The sequence below is a fragment of the Cyprinodon variegatus genome, unplaced genomic scaffold (assembly GCF_000732505.1).
Source record: "Cyprinodon variegatus isolate N-32 unplaced genomic scaffold, C_variegatus-1.0 Scaffold411, whole genome shotgun sequence".
In the NCBI taxonomy this organism is placed as follows: Eukaryota; Metazoa; Chordata; class Actinopteri; order Cyprinodontiformes; family Cyprinodontidae; genus Cyprinodon; species Cyprinodon variegatus.
The window spans coordinates 1-18,327 of record NW_015150864.1 but is presented as its reverse complement, the minus strand read 5'-3'; the positions used below and the strand labels follow the sequence as shown (position 1 = coordinate 18,327).

General features: G+C 35.2%; 1 protein-coding gene across 1 annotated transcript; it reads left to right on the top strand.

Moving 5' to 3' along the window:
* The first annotated feature begins 471 nt into the window (after window positions 1–471).
* On the top strand, window positions 472–10,905 carry agtrap (angiotensin II receptor associated protein). Its single transcript, XM_015388030.1, has 5 exons — window positions 472–634; window positions 1,376–1,410; window positions 1,576–1,684; window positions 5,193–5,388; window positions 8,459–10,905. Exons 1-5 carry the CDS (start codon window positions 608–610, stop codon window positions 8,581–8,583), a joined length of 492 nt encoding a protein of 163 aa, XP_015243516.1. The 5' UTR covers window positions 472–607; the 3' UTR covers window positions 8,584–10,905.
* Window positions 10,906–18,327: the final 7,422 nt, after the last annotated feature.

Below are 18,327 nucleotides of genomic sequence, written 5' to 3'. Positions count from 1 at the left end.
TATAGCATTTATGTTTAATTTGCTGAAGCCTGTCTTCTGCAAAAATGTAGAAGACTTTGTGAAAACCGTAGAAATGTGATTAGTCATTGTGAAGCTTCAAAGGAGTAGATGTAGTTGTTCCTTTTTTTCAATTTCAACATTAAAGCTCCATTCAATGATTTTATGAGTTGATTGAAAGTTAAATGCTATCATGTTGTGATCTAACATAGAAGCTGCACAAAACAGTAGGCTAAAACATTAACCAGCTAGAAAGATACATGTTTCCATTTGTCATTTTAACTTTTAGCTTCTACAGACATGCCAGATTCCTGATCATTTGTGACGAGCCCCTTCAAGGGACAGAAGTAGAGCTGTGACTGATGCTGATTCTCCTTAGGTCTACAGTGGAGGCAGCAGGAACAGGAGGGGAAGGTATCACATGGGAAACAGTCAGGCTGCTGTCACATGGCTTCTGTTTGCAACTTCAGTTGAAGTGGAGGAGGGGTTTACACAGAAGTTTGTGTAAGAGGAAGAACTGCAGCATTTTTCATGAGGCCTTTCAACAAGTTCAAACCGTGAAGCAGAAAGCAGGGAGGTGCTGCATTTGCCTAGAAAATTAACAAAAGCTATGGAAATCCCAGCAATAAACTTAAAGGTGAGTTTGCACATAATTGTCAATCATTTATTTCATTCACAGCTTGATTTTTGGGTATGTTTAATCCAACGACTGAAGTTAAATTTCATGTTTGATCATTCTCACTGGTAGTTCCTCTGTGTGGCAATTACTATCCTCCGATTTAGACACTGGTCACCGGCTGTAAAGTGTTTTGTTTGGCAAGGAAAGAATCATTAGGGAAAAATGAGACACTAACAACACCTTTTATATTTTCACTGGCAGATATTTTGATCCTTGCGTGAAGCAGTGGCCAAGGTAGAAAGAAACGTGAATATGATGATATCAAAGCTCTCAAGAAGAGGAATTTAATGTCATTATTTCTTTTTTTCTTAATCTTTCAAAAATAATCAAACTTGACAAAAAAATGAAAAAATATACAAACTGACCCAGATACACTTGATCCACATTTCCCATTTAGTCCTGGAATTTCTGGCTTGTTATTTTAGTTTCTATTGTTAAATACGTATGTAGTTTTGCTTTTAAACTTTGTAAGTGTGTTTTGTTGCTTATTATATTTGTTAAAAATATTTTTATTTTCTTAATTTGCATTACCCTAACCCTAATGCCGCTGCATTGTTTTCTTTTCTTTTTTTTTTTTTAATTAAAACTTAATTTCCAATTGTCTTTCCACTGAAAATTGTTGTGTGTATATATAAACCTACCGTGGTTTAAAATGCTAAAAATTACTTATTAATTTTGTGATGATCTTCTATGCTGTAGGCAATAGTGCTGGCACATTGGCTGCTCACTATGTGGTGAGTGTGAACTTTTTTTTTCATCATACACCTGAGGAATTTCTCTCGTCTGAACACACAGACACAACTGCTCTCTTGTCTTATGCTTGATCTTACTCCTACCCTACTTTCTTGTGTGCAAATAACTTATAAAGATCATCCTTTATAAAATGTCTCTTCTTTTAGGGGAAGCATGGGTATTCTTCCATCATCCTATGCATGGGGAAACTTTAGTGTTTTAGCAGTTGGAGTGTGGGCAATTGCACAGAGGGACTCCATTGATGCTGTTCTCATGGTGAGTTTTTAGCTCTATTCTGTCGTTTTCTGAGAGTCGTCTTATTGTCATGTGACACAGATTTCTAACTACATACGCAGCTTTACACAGACACACAAACCTGTCTGTCTAAATATTCATGTAGCAAAAGAAGAACTTTCACTTTCAACTTTCGCTCATGTTACTCGCTGACTAAAAGTAAAGTTTCTACCCTTTTGGGGCGGGTTGCAGAACTTTTTCAAGTAGTCATGAAAAGTAAGGAATGTGGACATGATTTAATGTTTCTTTTAGTCAATGGCAAATTGATTCTTGTCAGAGGAGAACTATAACAGATGTGGCATTTTAGTGAGTGAAATTTCTTCTGAAAAACAACTATTTATTTTATTTTTTTATTTCTTATTTTACCAAAATTATTCAGGCAAGGCATGTTTATTTCTATTTCCCAATTCAGTACAAGGAGAATTCAAACTGCTTTACATGAATTAGACAATAAAATAGAAGATGCATAAAAGCAGAGTAAAAGCAAATAAAGATAAATACATGATAAAAGCAGATAGTATAACAATTGGACCACAAACTTAAACAGCTAATATCTCAGTTAACAGTTTAATACTCAGAAGCAGTTCTAAATAAATGGGTTTTTTACTGTGACTTAGAAGAACTCAGGCTTTCAGCAGTTTTACATTCTTCTGGAAGATTGTTCCAGATAAGTGGAGCATAGGGACTGAATGCTGCTTCTCCGTGTTTTTTTTTTTTTTACCAGGTGCAAAGAGTAGGTTTGAACTAGAAGACCTGAGTGGTGTGAGGGGTTGATACACTAACAATAATTCTGTTATGTATTGAGGTGCTGATCAATGAGCTATAGACTAACAGAGCTATAGGGAGCCAGTGTGAAGACTTCAAAAGCGGGCTGTTGAGCTCTACTTTTTTATTTCTAGTGAGAACACTGGCACCAGTGTTTTGGATCAGCTGTAGCAGTATGATTGACTTTATAAGCAAACCTATTAAGACACTGTTGTAGTAATCAATTCTACAACAGATAAATGCATGAATAAGGGCAAAGATTTTGTTTCTTCCCTATCTGAAACATTACAACCTCATCATGAAAAGTAACATCAAACATCTGTGCTTCAGAGATTTAAGTGAAATTCAAGGAGAAAAGGAATTACCATCTGGTTAATTCATCTGTAAGAGTTAGGATTTTTTTGAAATCTTAAATGAAATTTGTGCAACTTTTTAAAAGCAGGGGGAACCATATGATGTACAATCTGTAAACTGAATGCATTGAAGTATAAAGCCGTTTGTTTAAAAAGGGATATCTTAATAACAATCACCTGTTCTAGGGCCTTATACTAAATCACAAATGAATATCCTGTGGGTAGAGATGCTACATACCGTAAATTACTATTCCTTTTTTTTTTTTTTTTTTATTAGGTTTGCAGCGAGCTCATAGAAAAATCCCTAGGGAAATAATGTCCAAATAAAAGCACTTGTGCTTTAATTGTTATGTGATTGAAGAATAGTTGATTATTGTATGAATAATCTACTGAAACTTATAATTAGTCTTTATTAATAATTTATTTTGTTCTCATTCTACATAAAGTGACTTTCTAATAATGCATTAAAAAGAAAACAAAGACAAAACAATCTATAAACAAAGCTAAACAACTGTATTGTACTAGTTACATAGGGGTGACATGGGAATCCAGTACATGTTAAATATATTTTCTTAAGTGATTTGAATTAGATGTTTATCTAGTTTATTCCTCAGGATCATGATGAAATCAATCTTGTGGCCTAATTTATATTCTAATCTGTTAATCTGGGGGAAAAAAAGGGCAGCAATGGGTAGGGTCTCAGAATGACCTAGATCCAGCTTCTAACACCAGACCTGCCACAAAAGAACGAAGTGAGCTTGTTTCTGTGGTTCCACAATTGACCTTGTCCCATTCATTCAACCAACTGGACTTCTGCTCATGTGGTCCAATCCTCCTGACTCTTGGCTTGGTTGATTTAAAAGGGGAAGGAAATACACCAACAGGTGACCCTGAGAGTGACAAGCTTTAACTTGAATGTTACTATGATTTCCTCTCTTTGGATTCGAAAAGAAATGCTGGCTATGAATAGAAATTTTCTTAATTTTCACCTAATAGCTTCATTATGTGCCACCTTAAACTGGTGGAGGGGTTTCAGTGCCTGGATGACCCCAGTTGAAGAGAAGGCTGGAGCTACCACCAACAACCACTAGAGACATTGAGTCTGAGTGGGCCAAGCACTCTGCCTCTTTTGTTGATGCAGAATCCCTGAACTCGCTGGTGGACACCAGCAATAGTGATACCGTCAAGCTGAAGAAGGAGTCCTATTGAGTATGGTTGGCTAGTTTGACTGTTGAGGCAGCAACCAGGTATTGTGAGGCCAAGCGTACGACTGCCCAGGCGGTTGCGAAGGCAAGATCATGGGCATGGGAGGAGTTTGGAGAGGCCATGAAGAGACTCTGAAATAGGACATTGTTGGATGGTGGAATGAATTTTCAGAATCTCTTCATAATGACAGATGAGCCATCCATGGTGGGAGAAGAGACAGAGTGCTCAGGGCTGGATTTGTTCATAACCCAAGCTGAAGTCACCAAGGTGGTCAAAAAAACTCCATGGTGGCAAGGCTTCTGGGGTGGATGGGATGACCATGGAATGATGGATCAGCTCCACACCCTTTGCAGGGTGCTCAAGGATTAATTGGAGTTAGCCCAACCAGTCCACATGTGCTTTGTAGCCTGGAGAAGGCCTTTGACCAAGTCCCTCGTGGCACTTGTGGCAGGAGTGAGGAGTTGGGGGGCCCTCTACTAGGCCATCCAGGCTCTGTTGAAGCAAAGCAGGAGCCTGGTCCGTATTTCTGGCATTAAGTCGGGCTTGTTCCCGGGGCTTGTTGGACTCTGACAGGGCTGACCTCTGTTATTGGACCTGTTAATAACTTTTATTGACAGTTTTTTTTATTTAATGGACAGAATCTGGTTCAGGGACCAGCGAACTTCGTCCCTTGCACCGCTATTTGTAATGAGGAGAGAAATGAGCAAAAAGGCAAAGCTCTTGATTTACCAGTCAGTCTTTTTTCCTACCCTCACCTATGGTCATGAAATCTAAGTCTTGACCAAAAGAACGAGAACCAGGATACAATCAGCTGAAATTGGCTTTCTCCGCAGGGAGGCTGAGAACTCCCTTAGAGACTGGGTGAGAAGTTTGGTCATTCAGAAAGGGGTCAGAGAAGATCCCCTTTTCCTCCACATCAAAAGAAGTCTGTTAAGGTGGCTCAGACATCTTTTTTGGATGCCCCCTGAACGCCTACCTTGGGAGGTGTTTTTAAAGAAAAAACATACTATGCCATTAGAGTGAAATAAAGTGTAAAATCTCTACATCCCTTCTTCAGAATTAATAACACCTAAAATAGAAAGATAGTATAGCTTTCAGTAATTTGAAAAGTATTTTAAGGAGTTCATTCATTAACATACTTTGTTCTTTTAATCCTGTTGCTATAGTTCCTCACGGGAATGGCTGTAACGATATTGACTGACATCATCCATTTTGGGATCTGGTATCCGCACACACCTTTTCAGGGAGTACAAAGTTTCACTGCAGGAATGGCTATCCTCAGCCTGCTGCTTAAACCTGTTTCCTGCTTCTTCGTCTATCAAATGTACCGTGAACGAGGAGGAGATTACAATGTCAACTTTGGTAAGTGACATCGTTTGCATAAAATATATTGACAAAAAAAAAAAAAAAAAACTTGCAGACTTTTGAGAATGAATAATGTAAAGGCATATGACATAGACAACATGTAATATATTTCTGGACATATTTTTATTTATTTATTTTGCATTGTTTGAAATGTACAACTTTAGCTCTTTAAATGGACATGAACATTAAATGGGATCTTTCTGATCCCATTTAATGTTCTGTACTTTTTTGTTTTGTTTTTCAAGTGCTACGAACTGGGGAAACTTTGTTCTAAACAACTTGCAGATGATTCCACAGCTTGCTTATTAGTTACAGTCGCATGACCTTTTTCTTTGCAGTGAGATATCCATGCTGCAGTTAGACTGTTTCAAAAACCCCATTTAGCTTGAGTTCTTTAAAGATCTAAGTCATTTTGACCATAGTATTATGCTTCATGGGCATATATGTTAAAGCTGTTTTATGGTTTGATGTGAACTATCTCCATTATTAATGCGCTGACAAAAATAGCTAAGCCTTGATTCACAGAAAATATGATAATGACAACAAATAGGAATGTCTGTCATTGTTGGGTAAATTAGTTTCTCATTGCTGACAAGGAAGCAGATGAGTAACTTTGAGTAATGTCAATCTAATCTACTTCTTGAAGCCATTGATTTTTGGACTTAACATCTCTCAAATGAGAGCATTTCCATTAAAAACTCTGTAAGCCTTGATGCATGTTGGCTACTTAAAATCTTATATCTGTCGCATTTATTTAACAGTGAAAGTATTCAATCTTTCTTTACTAGAGAGATTTGAGCCTGGCTTCATGGGGAGAATAGATGAATTGTAATAAAAGAAAAAAACAGGAAGTTGGGGTTGTGGTGCTAATTGTTCAGCAATGCGATTTAAAACGGCATTTGATGAAACTCATGTCTTTGCTCTCTGAAAGATAATTGAATATTGATGAACCCAGACTCTTTATGGTTTTACTTTGCACAGCAGGAACACCCATTAGACTTTGTTGTGACTGATGAAAGCAGCTAATGTTACCCTCTCAGACTGTGAATAGTTTAATTGCTGTCTGATTGCATTGTGAGCCCTATACCGCTGAGCGTGATGGAAACCAGACAATTGGGCGATAGGAAATGGGCTGTTGAATTGGCCTGCTGGCACTCTCTGAATTTTGATTGCATATCAAGTTCATCTTTTCAAGTTCTTACCAAATTCAAAAGCCAGAAATGTGACCAATTTGATCTCAGCTGAATGTCCAATCAATGCTTTGCTGCCCTAACCAAACAGAAAGGAACAGAGTAGGCAAATGTAGTCATATTTTATGACACAGTTATAAAGCACCTTTATCCGATGACTGCTAAAGTGTGCTTGAACAGGATAATGAATTTGAGCCATATTCACTTAGGGATCAGCTCACTTTTGATGTCAATGGTTTAGATAGTACTGCATTTGAGTTATTTTGAGGGGGACAGTAATTTACAATGTTATAAAAGCTGTGCATTTACTACTTTGCATAAAAAGTGTCACATCTTTAACATTGTTCCATAAAAAGATATGATAAAAGATTTACGATAACTTGAGTGGTGTTACTTGAGGGGTGTAACTCGATACTCTATTTTAAAGGCAATGTATTCAAGAAAAATCAGAAACAGAAATGAGAGAATCAGAGAGCTTAGTAGCTTGATTACCTTTTTACTTGTTAGTGAGTTATTCCTTGTTTCGTTTTCACAACTGGAGTCCTTGTGGTTCTGTTTTTCTTGCATGTTATTCAATATTTTGTTGCACTGTTTGGTTTCTTTTTTAATCATCATGTACAATTATTATATATTTTCTCCCTGCACACATGTTTACAACTGATCTCTTCTCTCTTAGACTTAGAGACCTCTGTGGACAGTCGATGTACTACAGACAGTGCAGACAGTGCCTTTTTTGGCCGTCGCTACTGATTCCTGGCCTCTTCCTTTTCTATCATCTCTCTTTCCAAATCATCCCATTCCATACCCTTTCACCCCAAGAAGTAAGATTGCTAATCAGCTGGCTGGACATAAGATACTCTTTCTTTCCCAACTATTGTTATTTACATTCTTCCCCAACAATTCTGTGCATTTTTATGTAATTTATGTAAATGTTCTCTTATTACCTGATCTCTCAGAGATATCTCTACCTGTTTCACAAAAGCTTCATTTTTTTAATCTAAACATCCATCTGAAGCGCATTCTAGAAAAAGGTAAACAATTGGTTTATAGTACTGACTTTTTGGTGTTATATTTCTGATGTATTTCTGTGAGGACAGTCTGAGCAAATTTCATCATCAGCATTTCCTCATTACCATCCCATTCTTTCATCCCTGGTTGTTTGCATGCTGTATTTTTATGTTTATTGTGTATTCTTTGCAAGTGTGCATGTCCTGCATCTTTTATCTGAGCTTTTAGTCTCCAGATACCTCATTTATCTCGGTGTATTCTGTTTTTCATGTTTTTTAAGCATTGCTCAATGATGCTTCACTTTTTAAAATAGGGCAGATTTATAGTTAGCATAGGCATAGTTTATATGTTTTGTTATTCCAGTCTTATGGTTTTATATTATGCTTCTATACTATCCCTCAAAAAAAAAAAAATTAACCTCTTGTTTGATTATAATTCAAAAGTGTGGGTTTGTCATATTTAGGTTTGCTTACATGTGTTTTAGTCCACAAAAATGTCATGGGTATTCTGGCCATTGTAAATAACAATACTGAATCTCAGGCCTTAGAGTGATAAAGTAGTTACTTTCCTCAAAATAACCACATGTATTTTATATATATATTTTTTTAGTTTGAAAGTAGAACAAAAAACTAAATTGATCTGTCAATCTGTTCCTGATATTCCTAATATTCTTCCAAGTGCTACGTTTCTTGTAAAAAACAACAACAACAACAAAAAACTTTCTCTTAGTCTGCTTCCAATATAATCTGTTTATCAAGAGGCAACAGGCTTCAATCATCAAGCTATAAATAAAGTGTAATACATTGCAAGGCATGATTAAGCATTATGGTATTTTCATGATGACTGACAGTTGCTGTATCTCTCTGCAGGTTTTCCTTCTTTATCTCGAAACAGAGATGCTTATCAGTCCATTGACCAGCAGGATGAGTCTTCCAGTCCATCAAATCCTTTCAACCAGGCTCAAGACACCAAACCAGGGGTCCGCACTTACTGAACATTGCACATCAGTAAAGATGTTAGCTTTTTTTTTTTTTTTTTTTTTTTAAAGCAGTACTACAGCCATAAAGATCATTTTTAAAAGGTCATTGCTGGCCGTTTAGCAAGACCAAGGAAAATAGATCCTCTCAGCTTTCACTGAAAAGCAGTTTTTTTTTGTTTTTTTTTAAGTTGAGGCTTTGAAAGAAAAAAATGATTTGTGCTGCAGTTGCACAGACTGATTATATTCAGAAAACACACCATGGTTCACTGTAATGCTAAGATGCAGCTCTGATTCTTCTAGCAGAACAGTGCTTTAAGAAAAGCAAGTTGTTTTAAAAAATGTGGTGTTTGTAAACATTAAAACTGAGATGTTTCTCTCTGTTGCATTACTTTTTACATGTTCTCATTTCCATATGGTAGAACAGGTCCAAAAAATGTTTTTTTTTTTTGTTTTTTTATACCAAATTGTTTAGTCAGTTTTGTTACGAGAAACCTTTTGTTTAAAAATGTATGTTGTACCGACACAAAATATAGCAGTCAACTTAAAATTTTACAGAAATGTTCTCAAAAGTAAAATTTCTGTTTTCTAATAACCAATCCAGCTGTGTCTTGGAGTCAGATAAGCTAAATTTGTTTTGTATGCTTAGTAACCAAGAAACAGCAGTATTGGCACAACTGCAAAAACAACCTAACATTGATTATTGGCATGAAGGCTCGTTTTATAGACCTAAGCCTGGTAATTAGATTTTAATTATACATATTCTTTTAACAGTGAAGGGTTTTGTTAACCAACTTCAACATGCTTTGAGATGTAGCTTTATTTAAGAGCATATATACTCCAGGCAGAACTATTTTGATTTGTTCAGTGTTTTTTTTTACTTTTTTTACCTCTGGAGTATTATACACAAATTACTCAGCAGTAAAAAGAAACAATACATTGTTGCATCACTTTGGTTTTTACTTTTAGTTCTCTTCTTTGTCATAAGTTCTCCTTTTGAAAGCCTAACGATCTGTGCCGTGGAATTGATATTATGTAACTATGCTGGTCACGTTGTCTGTGTGTAAAAATGGTCAACCTCTACTAAACCAAGTTATACCTTCCTAACATGATTTATCAAATTAATGTGTACCAGCATCTAAGTAAAGAAATACTACATATCAATCCTTGTTTTTGTTTTTTTACCATACCATGTATTATACCTGATAGAATGCAAAGAAAAAGTGTTTGACCCGAAACAGGTTTTCTTTTGTTTCTTTTCTCTAACCCCTAAATGAAAATAAACAAGAGTATATATGGAAACAAGAAAAAAAAACACAAAACACTTATAAGACAAAATTAATTGGATCAGGAACACTGGCCATAGCTGAAACAACTTGGAGGGGTTCAGATTATCTTGTTTTTTTGCTATGACATTGTGGATCAGTTGTCAACTTTTAGAGAAGCCTAAATGATTTAGAAAGTGTTTTTGTTAACTTTATCAAGTCTTTTGAAAAAGTGTACAACTACAGTTGGAAGCGTTGAAGTGTAAAGAATACTGCGTAGTTTTACTGGATTGTATGAAGCTGTTTTGTCTGCAGTTGGCACAGAACTATGAATAAGATTTACCTGCCGAATTCTTTTTTAAGTTGTTTAATAAAAATTGTTAAATTATTACACCGTGATCAGTATTTTTCCTATAGCTGCTTAGACCTTGCATATTCTACTTAAAATGTATCCAACTTTGTTGATCTTTTTTCTTGTAAATTCTCATAAGCTAAAGTACTATTGTTTATATTTTCTCTAATGAAGCCTCATGTATCTTTGCATTTAAATATTTTCACATTTCATGGTTTCTTCTCACCCTGCTGTTCCCACAAATCCTTGTGTTGTATGCCTTTGATTTATACTGCCAGACAACACATTAATCTGTGTGTTTTTGTTTTGAAAAAAAAAATAAAAAAACAGCTTTTCACACCCTGTTTCTCCTACAAGAACTATCACACCTTCCCTCTGTAGCAATTTTCCTTTCCAAACCATTCTGAAGCTTAGCTCACGACTGGCATGGAAACAATGGAAATACTGAAAGGGATATGAGAAGCATGGCTTTTATTTCTCACAAAGGGTGAATGTGCTAATTTGACAAACGATGTAATTTCACATTTATCACACCTCAGAAGAAAGTGAAAATTCCTCAATGATTATAAGATTTATTACACACTGACTGTAATATCACAAAAGATTTTGGAGGAGAAAAATTCTCCTTATCTGTTAGGAAATTGCACTGTTTTCTGGGCCTTCCTGGAAAATAAAAATGGAGGATGATGTAGGCACTAGTCCTCAACTAATCTAAAATAAACTGTGATTTAGAATTATTATATACAACTATTTTATGTATGAAACCTATGGTCGTGTCTCCTAGAAATAAATTGCTATTAACAGTTTCTCTTTAATTTTTCTTCAGATTTGTCAAATGTCTTTTTAATTGGAAATGAAAGAATCAACCAAACTAAGTTACAGTAATTTACAAGATTTGTTTTACTATTAACATTAATTAAATACATGCACATTTTTTGGTAGTCATATGATGTACATTGTCTAAAACTATCAGCAGGATATGAGCCGCAAACTTTGAAGGTTGCAGAAATAACGATAACTAAGAAGACAAATCTGGAACCAAGACTTTTAGCAAATAATAGACTTTTTTTAATGCAAATAGTTCTAAAATTCAGGAAAAATTTTTGCTTCAACTGTTCCACTGATCACCTGCAAAAAATTTGCTTGTTTAAAGAAATTTAGTTAGGATATAAGTCTCAACAAATTACAAAAGGCTTGTAGTAATGTATTGATAGCTACTGGTAGTAAACCTGTTTACTTGTGTTGTTAGCCCTAAGTGCTGCTTCTGATACCACCAAATATAGGCTTTAAAGTTTTTATGGTATTATTATTATTTTATTTATTTTTTGTATTATTTGTAAAGTGACCTTGAGGGTCAAGAAAGGCGCTGTTAAATAAAATGTATTATTATTATTATTATTATTAAAAAGTGCCCCGGCCTTGTGGTTGAATTGAATTTGTTTAAATGAATGTAGATGTATCCCACAAACCACAGTGAGTTAGTTGTCCCAATACTTTTTAACTTTCATATGCTTACACATTGGGTCCTCAACATATATATTTTTATTTTTGTGCCATCTAGGTACAATTAAATGTCTCCATTCAATAAATGCCTGGATGTTCCATTCAAAATCCCATTCAAACAAAGGTTGCTGTTAGAACTGAGCATTTATGTACAAACATGTTATGTTAATAACTAGAAACCATTTTTGATCAAGATTTGTTTTTTAGCTTGGATGTAAAACGAGTTATTTGAGCTACCTTCTATTGGCTTTAAAACAAAAGTATGATTTCTCAAGATCTTTTTAAAAAACTTGTTAATACATTTGTTTCATATAGGCTTGAGTATTGTAACCCCTTTTTTACTAAGTTGCTACAAAGTTAGTCCTCATCTCAAAGATATTGTTAAAACTTTTTGTCATAAATGAACTCTTCCTTGTGTACTTAAACCATAAAAGGGGACAGAACCTCCACCTATCAGATACCTCTTATGTGAAATAAGCAGCCAGCTTGGACTTAAAATGCTGAGGCCCAACACTTCTTTTAGACAGAAATATTGATAGATTTTTTTATTTGCTTTAGGCACACTGTAATATTTTTTGTTTTATTCTTACACGTGGTTTTCAAGAGAAATTTTGTATGTTTTTACATAAAAACATATTTGAAATAGTCTTTTTAGTTGTCCCTTTCTGACCTAAACATTGTTTGATGAGCAGACTGCCACCTCAGTAGCACATCACCGATGTATCTATAAGCCTGTAACCTATTTTTCTTGACTTACTTTGGGTTGGAAGTTTCCGTGCTGTTGGGTCAAAGTGAGATCAAGCACATCCATGTTAAATGGGTCTGACCTACCAAACAATCAAAACATTATATTCAGAAGTGACTGGCATTCAGCTCAACCAATGGCAGGTTAACAATGCCTAAGTGCCAAAAAAACTATAATTTTTTGTATCTTTTGAAGCACAATAAAGAGTATTGTTTTAGTATCTGTCTTTTCTATTGTGTAATTAGTAGGGAAGCAATATTAATGTCTCATTTATGAAAAGATTGATGCTGTGAAATTGAGCAGAAAAAAAAGACAGGGTTAAAGGTGGACAGGGGCAGTAAGGCAATGGGGGAAAAAAAGGCAGCAGCTCAACAAGCTGTTGATTAATAAGGAGCTGCTGGGCTGCCTCCCCTGGGTCTTCCATGCACATGTGCACAGCTTTGAAACATCCTCAAGCTCAGACCTGCGATTTTCTCCAAGTCAAGGACACATTTACTCAATAAAGTAAAAGGAACTCAATTTGTCAGCTTCGTTATTGTATGGGAGGTGATAATTCCCAGAGAGGGTTGAGAGAGACGAATGCATTGGACTCGGGTCTCCAGTTTCAATAAAATGAAGACAGATATATTGGTGAATGTATCTCTAAATCTGAGTCCCAAAAAAATAAAATAATTTTACTAGAAAACCACAACATATGCACTGTGAGTATTTTGTGACCTTCTTCAACTTGCCATCATGTTGTTCTGCCTTATCCTCTTCAGAGTGATCCCAACATCAATCATAGAGCTAGTCTTAATTCACTTTTTATGTTCCCAATTGTCCCTTTAAAAGTCTTCTCTTTTTTTATTTTTGATTCTAAAAGAAAAACAAATGGGTAAATGAATGAAGCACGCCTGATGCTCATGAGATATTTCAAATTTCATCCATAAATTCATACATCACATAAATCCAAATATATGCTTTATTTAATTATTTTTCAAGAGTAGCAAGAAAGGATGATCACACTAGGAATAACTGAGTTACTATTTCTTTAGCTTAAATAATTTTAAATTTATTCCAGGGCAGCAAATACTGGGGGAAAATCGAATATTTTGACTTATAAAGTCATTCCCTCGCTGGGTTGTACAGTTTCCTAGGAGAAAGTCATGTTATTGGGATGAGGGGTTAATATATAAATATGAGTTTCATGCCTTGTTGTAATGGAAATGATATTATGTACCTCTGATGCTCAATAAAAAAAAAAAAAAAAGAAACAGTCATGCTTTTAAATTCACAGAGATTAAAAAAGTGTTCACATTTGAAAATAATTTGGGGAATTACATTTTTATGCCTCAAGCACCTTGGTTTCCTGAAAAGGACACTAAACCCTTGGCCTTTTCCACACCAAAACCTCGCTCATCTGCTATCAGCGATAATGGAATCAAAATTGATTCCAACTGACCTTCCAGTCTTCAATTTCCAGGGGAGAGCGAGGTCAGTGATTCTCCCCCTATTTAGAGAGAAAAGATTGGTTTTATTGTCGGCAAACTAAAAGAAGCATAGAAGAAATAAGAAGCAGACGTATTTTCTGTCAAAGATGTTTTTGCGATGAAAAAGAGACAGGATGGTTTTTGAATGGGAAATTAGTTACTGAAAACATTTCAATCTTCTATTAGTCTTCAGTGAAAATCAATATGAAATTAGCATTCGTGTAAATATAACTATTAAATTCATATAATATTGAGTAATACAGATATGAGAAAACCACTTTAATACCTTGGCTCTACCTTGGCCAAACTGTGGCTCTACTTTTCTTATACCTCATCCCAAATACTTAGGTTATCCTGAGCTATTTTCTGCATCTATTCCTTAGACTGCCGGAGGACATAGGGACCCCTTTTCATCATTCCATCTCTATTCTCCCTTTCTGTAGTATATGTTAGTTCAATCTCCAATTTATGCTCCCACTGCTTTTTCTCATCATACTGTAGTACGGTAGCTTCATTTAGTCTGTTCCTGTTTGGTTGTGACACCATCCTGGAGAAAGGTGTCAGCTGTGCAGCTGCCATCAATGACTTTGTTTGTGGATCTTGGACCTGGGCCTGTTTGTCTTGCTTTCTTTCATTTTTTTTTGGTTGTTTTTTCCTTTTTACATCTTTGAAAGTGAATTCATATATATATAAGAACATAATTGTGTACATATGTACATATTCACTGTAATTTAACCCCCCACACACAAATAATTACAGAAATACAGAAAAAAAAAAAACAGGGGAAAAAAACAACAACAATAAACAGTAATTAATCCCTACCCATTTTAACCCACCTCCCCGTGTTTCCCTCCCATATTCTGAACTGCATGAACACATTTTTCAGGATCTGACAACTTCCATTTCCAACATTTTAAATGTTGCAGTTACAGTAAGGCAAAGCCCTGCATAATAGTTTTTTTTAGCTAAATTCTCGCCAATGTAATGTAACAGGGGGTCGCGAATTTAGAAAAAGTCTTTTATATATTCCTCAGAGGACATAAGTTAATCTTTCCAAAGAAAACATTTTCAGTACGTTATTTAACCACTTGGAGTCTGTTAGTGTAGCTACATTTAGCCAGTATTGTAAAATAGTTCATCTAGGATTATACTCTAATAATGATATTAGTGTTTAATATTATGATGAATGGAACCCCAAAATACATTGCAGAGGACCAGGCTTTACATTTGTTTTTACAATTTTGCACTGAGCCTGTTTCTGCTAGAGGTTTCTTCCTGTTAAAAGGTAGTTTTCCTCTCCACTGTCGCTACAAGCATTTTTGGTGTGGGGGATTGCTTTAAGTCAATGGGTTGATGCAATCAGCTGGTTTTCCTTAGATATAAAACTTTGAACTAATAAGACTTTATGATCCGGTTGAATTGTTTCTGTTAAGTGCCTTGAGGAAGCATGTAATGTGAATTGGTGCTATATAAATAAACTGAATTGAATATACGTGCCTATGAAGTACTTTGTTTAGTGCATCTGTTCAGGTGCTTTTAACACAATCAATAAATCAGCCACTAACAGGACAATACCTGAATGTATCTAAGCGTCTAGATGTGTTAGAGATGGCATCCTTATATTCAAAAGAATATCTGAACAGCAAATAAAGGAGATTTAAGTCTTTTAAAGTCATCTGGTTTCTAATGCATGTCTGAGTAGCTCAAAAACTCCACATTAATTTAAGCCAGACTATTTAATGGGGTTTACAAAGTAAATATGGAATAGCCCTAGAATGACAGTAGTGCTGATGAAAATGAATTGTTGTTGTCAGACGTGACTGGAGAATGAGTTTGAGATGAAAGGAAGGCAAAAGAAGTTCAAACAACCCCTTTTTATAACAAAGGTTTGAGGAATATCATCTCAGAATGCAAAACATGTTCAACCTTGAAGGAGATTTGCAATGACCGACAGGGACCCACACCGTTTGTCACTGCTTTCAGATAACAACAGAACAATGAGATTGAAATGCACTATGGCTCCCCAAAACTAGAAATTGTTGTTTGTTTGGATGGGTTTCAATTTCACCTGGAGTATTTAGGTGGTAGGGTCAGAATTTGGTTTAAAAACCACCAAGTTGAAAGTTTATTGAACACACAATATTGGATCCCACTCTTTCCATGTCTCATTTGTACAGATTACTTTGGGGATGTAGTGGAACAAGAGATTGCTAACATGGACATGTGATGCTCTCATATCTGTATGAGCAAAAATCTCTTTGGTTTTAAACACCTTGTGAATTTTACTTCTAAAAGAATTAAGGCAGAATGTAAAGGAAAAAAGGTCCAAACCAATCTTAGGGAGGTCTATCTAATGAAGTGACCACTGATTGTATATGAATATACCTACAAGCAAAAGCTCTCTGAAGATTTACGGAACTTACTAATCTCACTTTAAAAATTTTTCCCACCAGAAAATAGGTGTTTACTAATTAAAGGCTCCTTGTTCTCCCTGAAGGAGATCGATTTTCCGCTGATAAAAATTAGGTTTATATTCTGTAGATATAAAACTGAAAGATAGCCTTCAACTTAATAATTTATATAAATAAATTATTAAAGATGTCAAACAGTTTTTCCTGTAAATTGCTACCACTGAATTGAATCCATGTTTTAAAGACCTGTCATTTGCTAAATAGAGGTTCAATAAATGTGATCAAAAACCAATAGAAATCCTGATATAAAAGGTTTAAGATTCATGGCTGATGGAAATATAAAGAGATGTGAAGAAACATCTCTCCACAGATAGAGAATCCTAAGGTTAATTAGATCTGTGTTCAGCATATTTATATTCCCATTATCATTGTATAAAAATTGCATTTTTCCCCCTAATTTTCAGTATTTGATTTAATTGTATTCATTACAGAGCTTTACTTGTATGCCTTCAGTGACCCATTTTTCCATGCAGCTTATTAAACTTTCATTTTTGCTCATATCCTTATTATTCCCTTTTGCTTTCACTTTCTCTCTCACCATGATTCTGTGAAGTGTCTCTTCCAATACCTGTTTTTTTTTTTTTTTTTCAAAAAGAATGGGACAGTTTTTGTCCAGCTGTTACAAAAATGTAAACCACGTGGTGTGAATGCCTTTCAAAATAAATCTCTTTCAGGACCGAACACAGCTTTCATGGTTTTTGTTTCCACCCGTGGACACAGTGGGTGAGGAAGCAGAGACTTTGGGGAAAGAGAGAATAATGAACCGCCAACACGAGGCTGGTAGTTCGATGAGTACACATGATAAATGACCATGGGGAGGGAGTAAAGGGCCAGAGCACAAGCGCAGCCATTTGTTACTCCGCTGTCACGAATGTATTTTTAATGAATATGGACCTCTGACTCCTCTGCAGAGCACTGCTGTTCCTTGAGGCCAATGTGACCCCAATATTTCCCAGGAAGTGAACAACCCACTTTTTATGTTGGTTGTACATGTAAATTATTTCCCCCTCTATTCTGAGGACATCAGTCTACCTATTATTATTATTATTATTAATTATTATTAATTATTATTATTATTATTATTATTATTATTATTATTATTATTATTATTATTATTATCTGTAGTGAGAATAGGGGACCACCCTAATTTCTGTGCTGCTGGTAGCTGGGAAGAAGTTTCACCTTGATTATTTTTTTGTGTGAAGTTAAAATTCTTTTAGTAGTGAAAAATATTATTAGGAATATAAAAAATAACGTTTTATATATATATATATAAATGTATTCTGTCTTTATAATGCATGAAAATACTACAATGCCAAGAGAATATAATTGATAAATAAATATGTATGAATGCATTTACAAGCTACTGTTAGTGTCACTGTGCTTGGTTGGCCCAGGCTGCAATGCATTAGGATTTGTTTTAAATGATGTCCAGAACACTGTAAAGTTGGTTATATATAGTGATAGCGAATCCAGATTAAAGAGACCAGATATTGTATCTCCAATCACACTAGGACCATCGTTAAGTAGTAGTAGGAGTACAAAAAATTCCAAACTTGTTTTATCTTATAGAATTCATGTGCATATGCCATCATATGTCTAACACAGACATTACAATCTAAACCTTTCATTTGCTGTGATCAGTGCAGCATGTGTCGTCACATATTTTCAGTTTCACACACCTGTCATCTATCATCTACCATGATCCAGCATTAAAGTGACTTATTTTAATGAATACATTCTGAAAAAAGCTAATTCATACAACTCCACACTTACTGGATCGTTACAATTTCAGATGTTAGAACACAAACTCAGCTACAATCCTAGTGCTCAGATTCTAGTCACGTCTTTCTGGCTCGGAGTCTCCGTCTCTCTCATTAAACACTGCATGAAAAGTGGGATTTTCGTCAATATACGGCACTGTAGATTGTCGTGGAACTTCAGGTTAGCGGCAGTT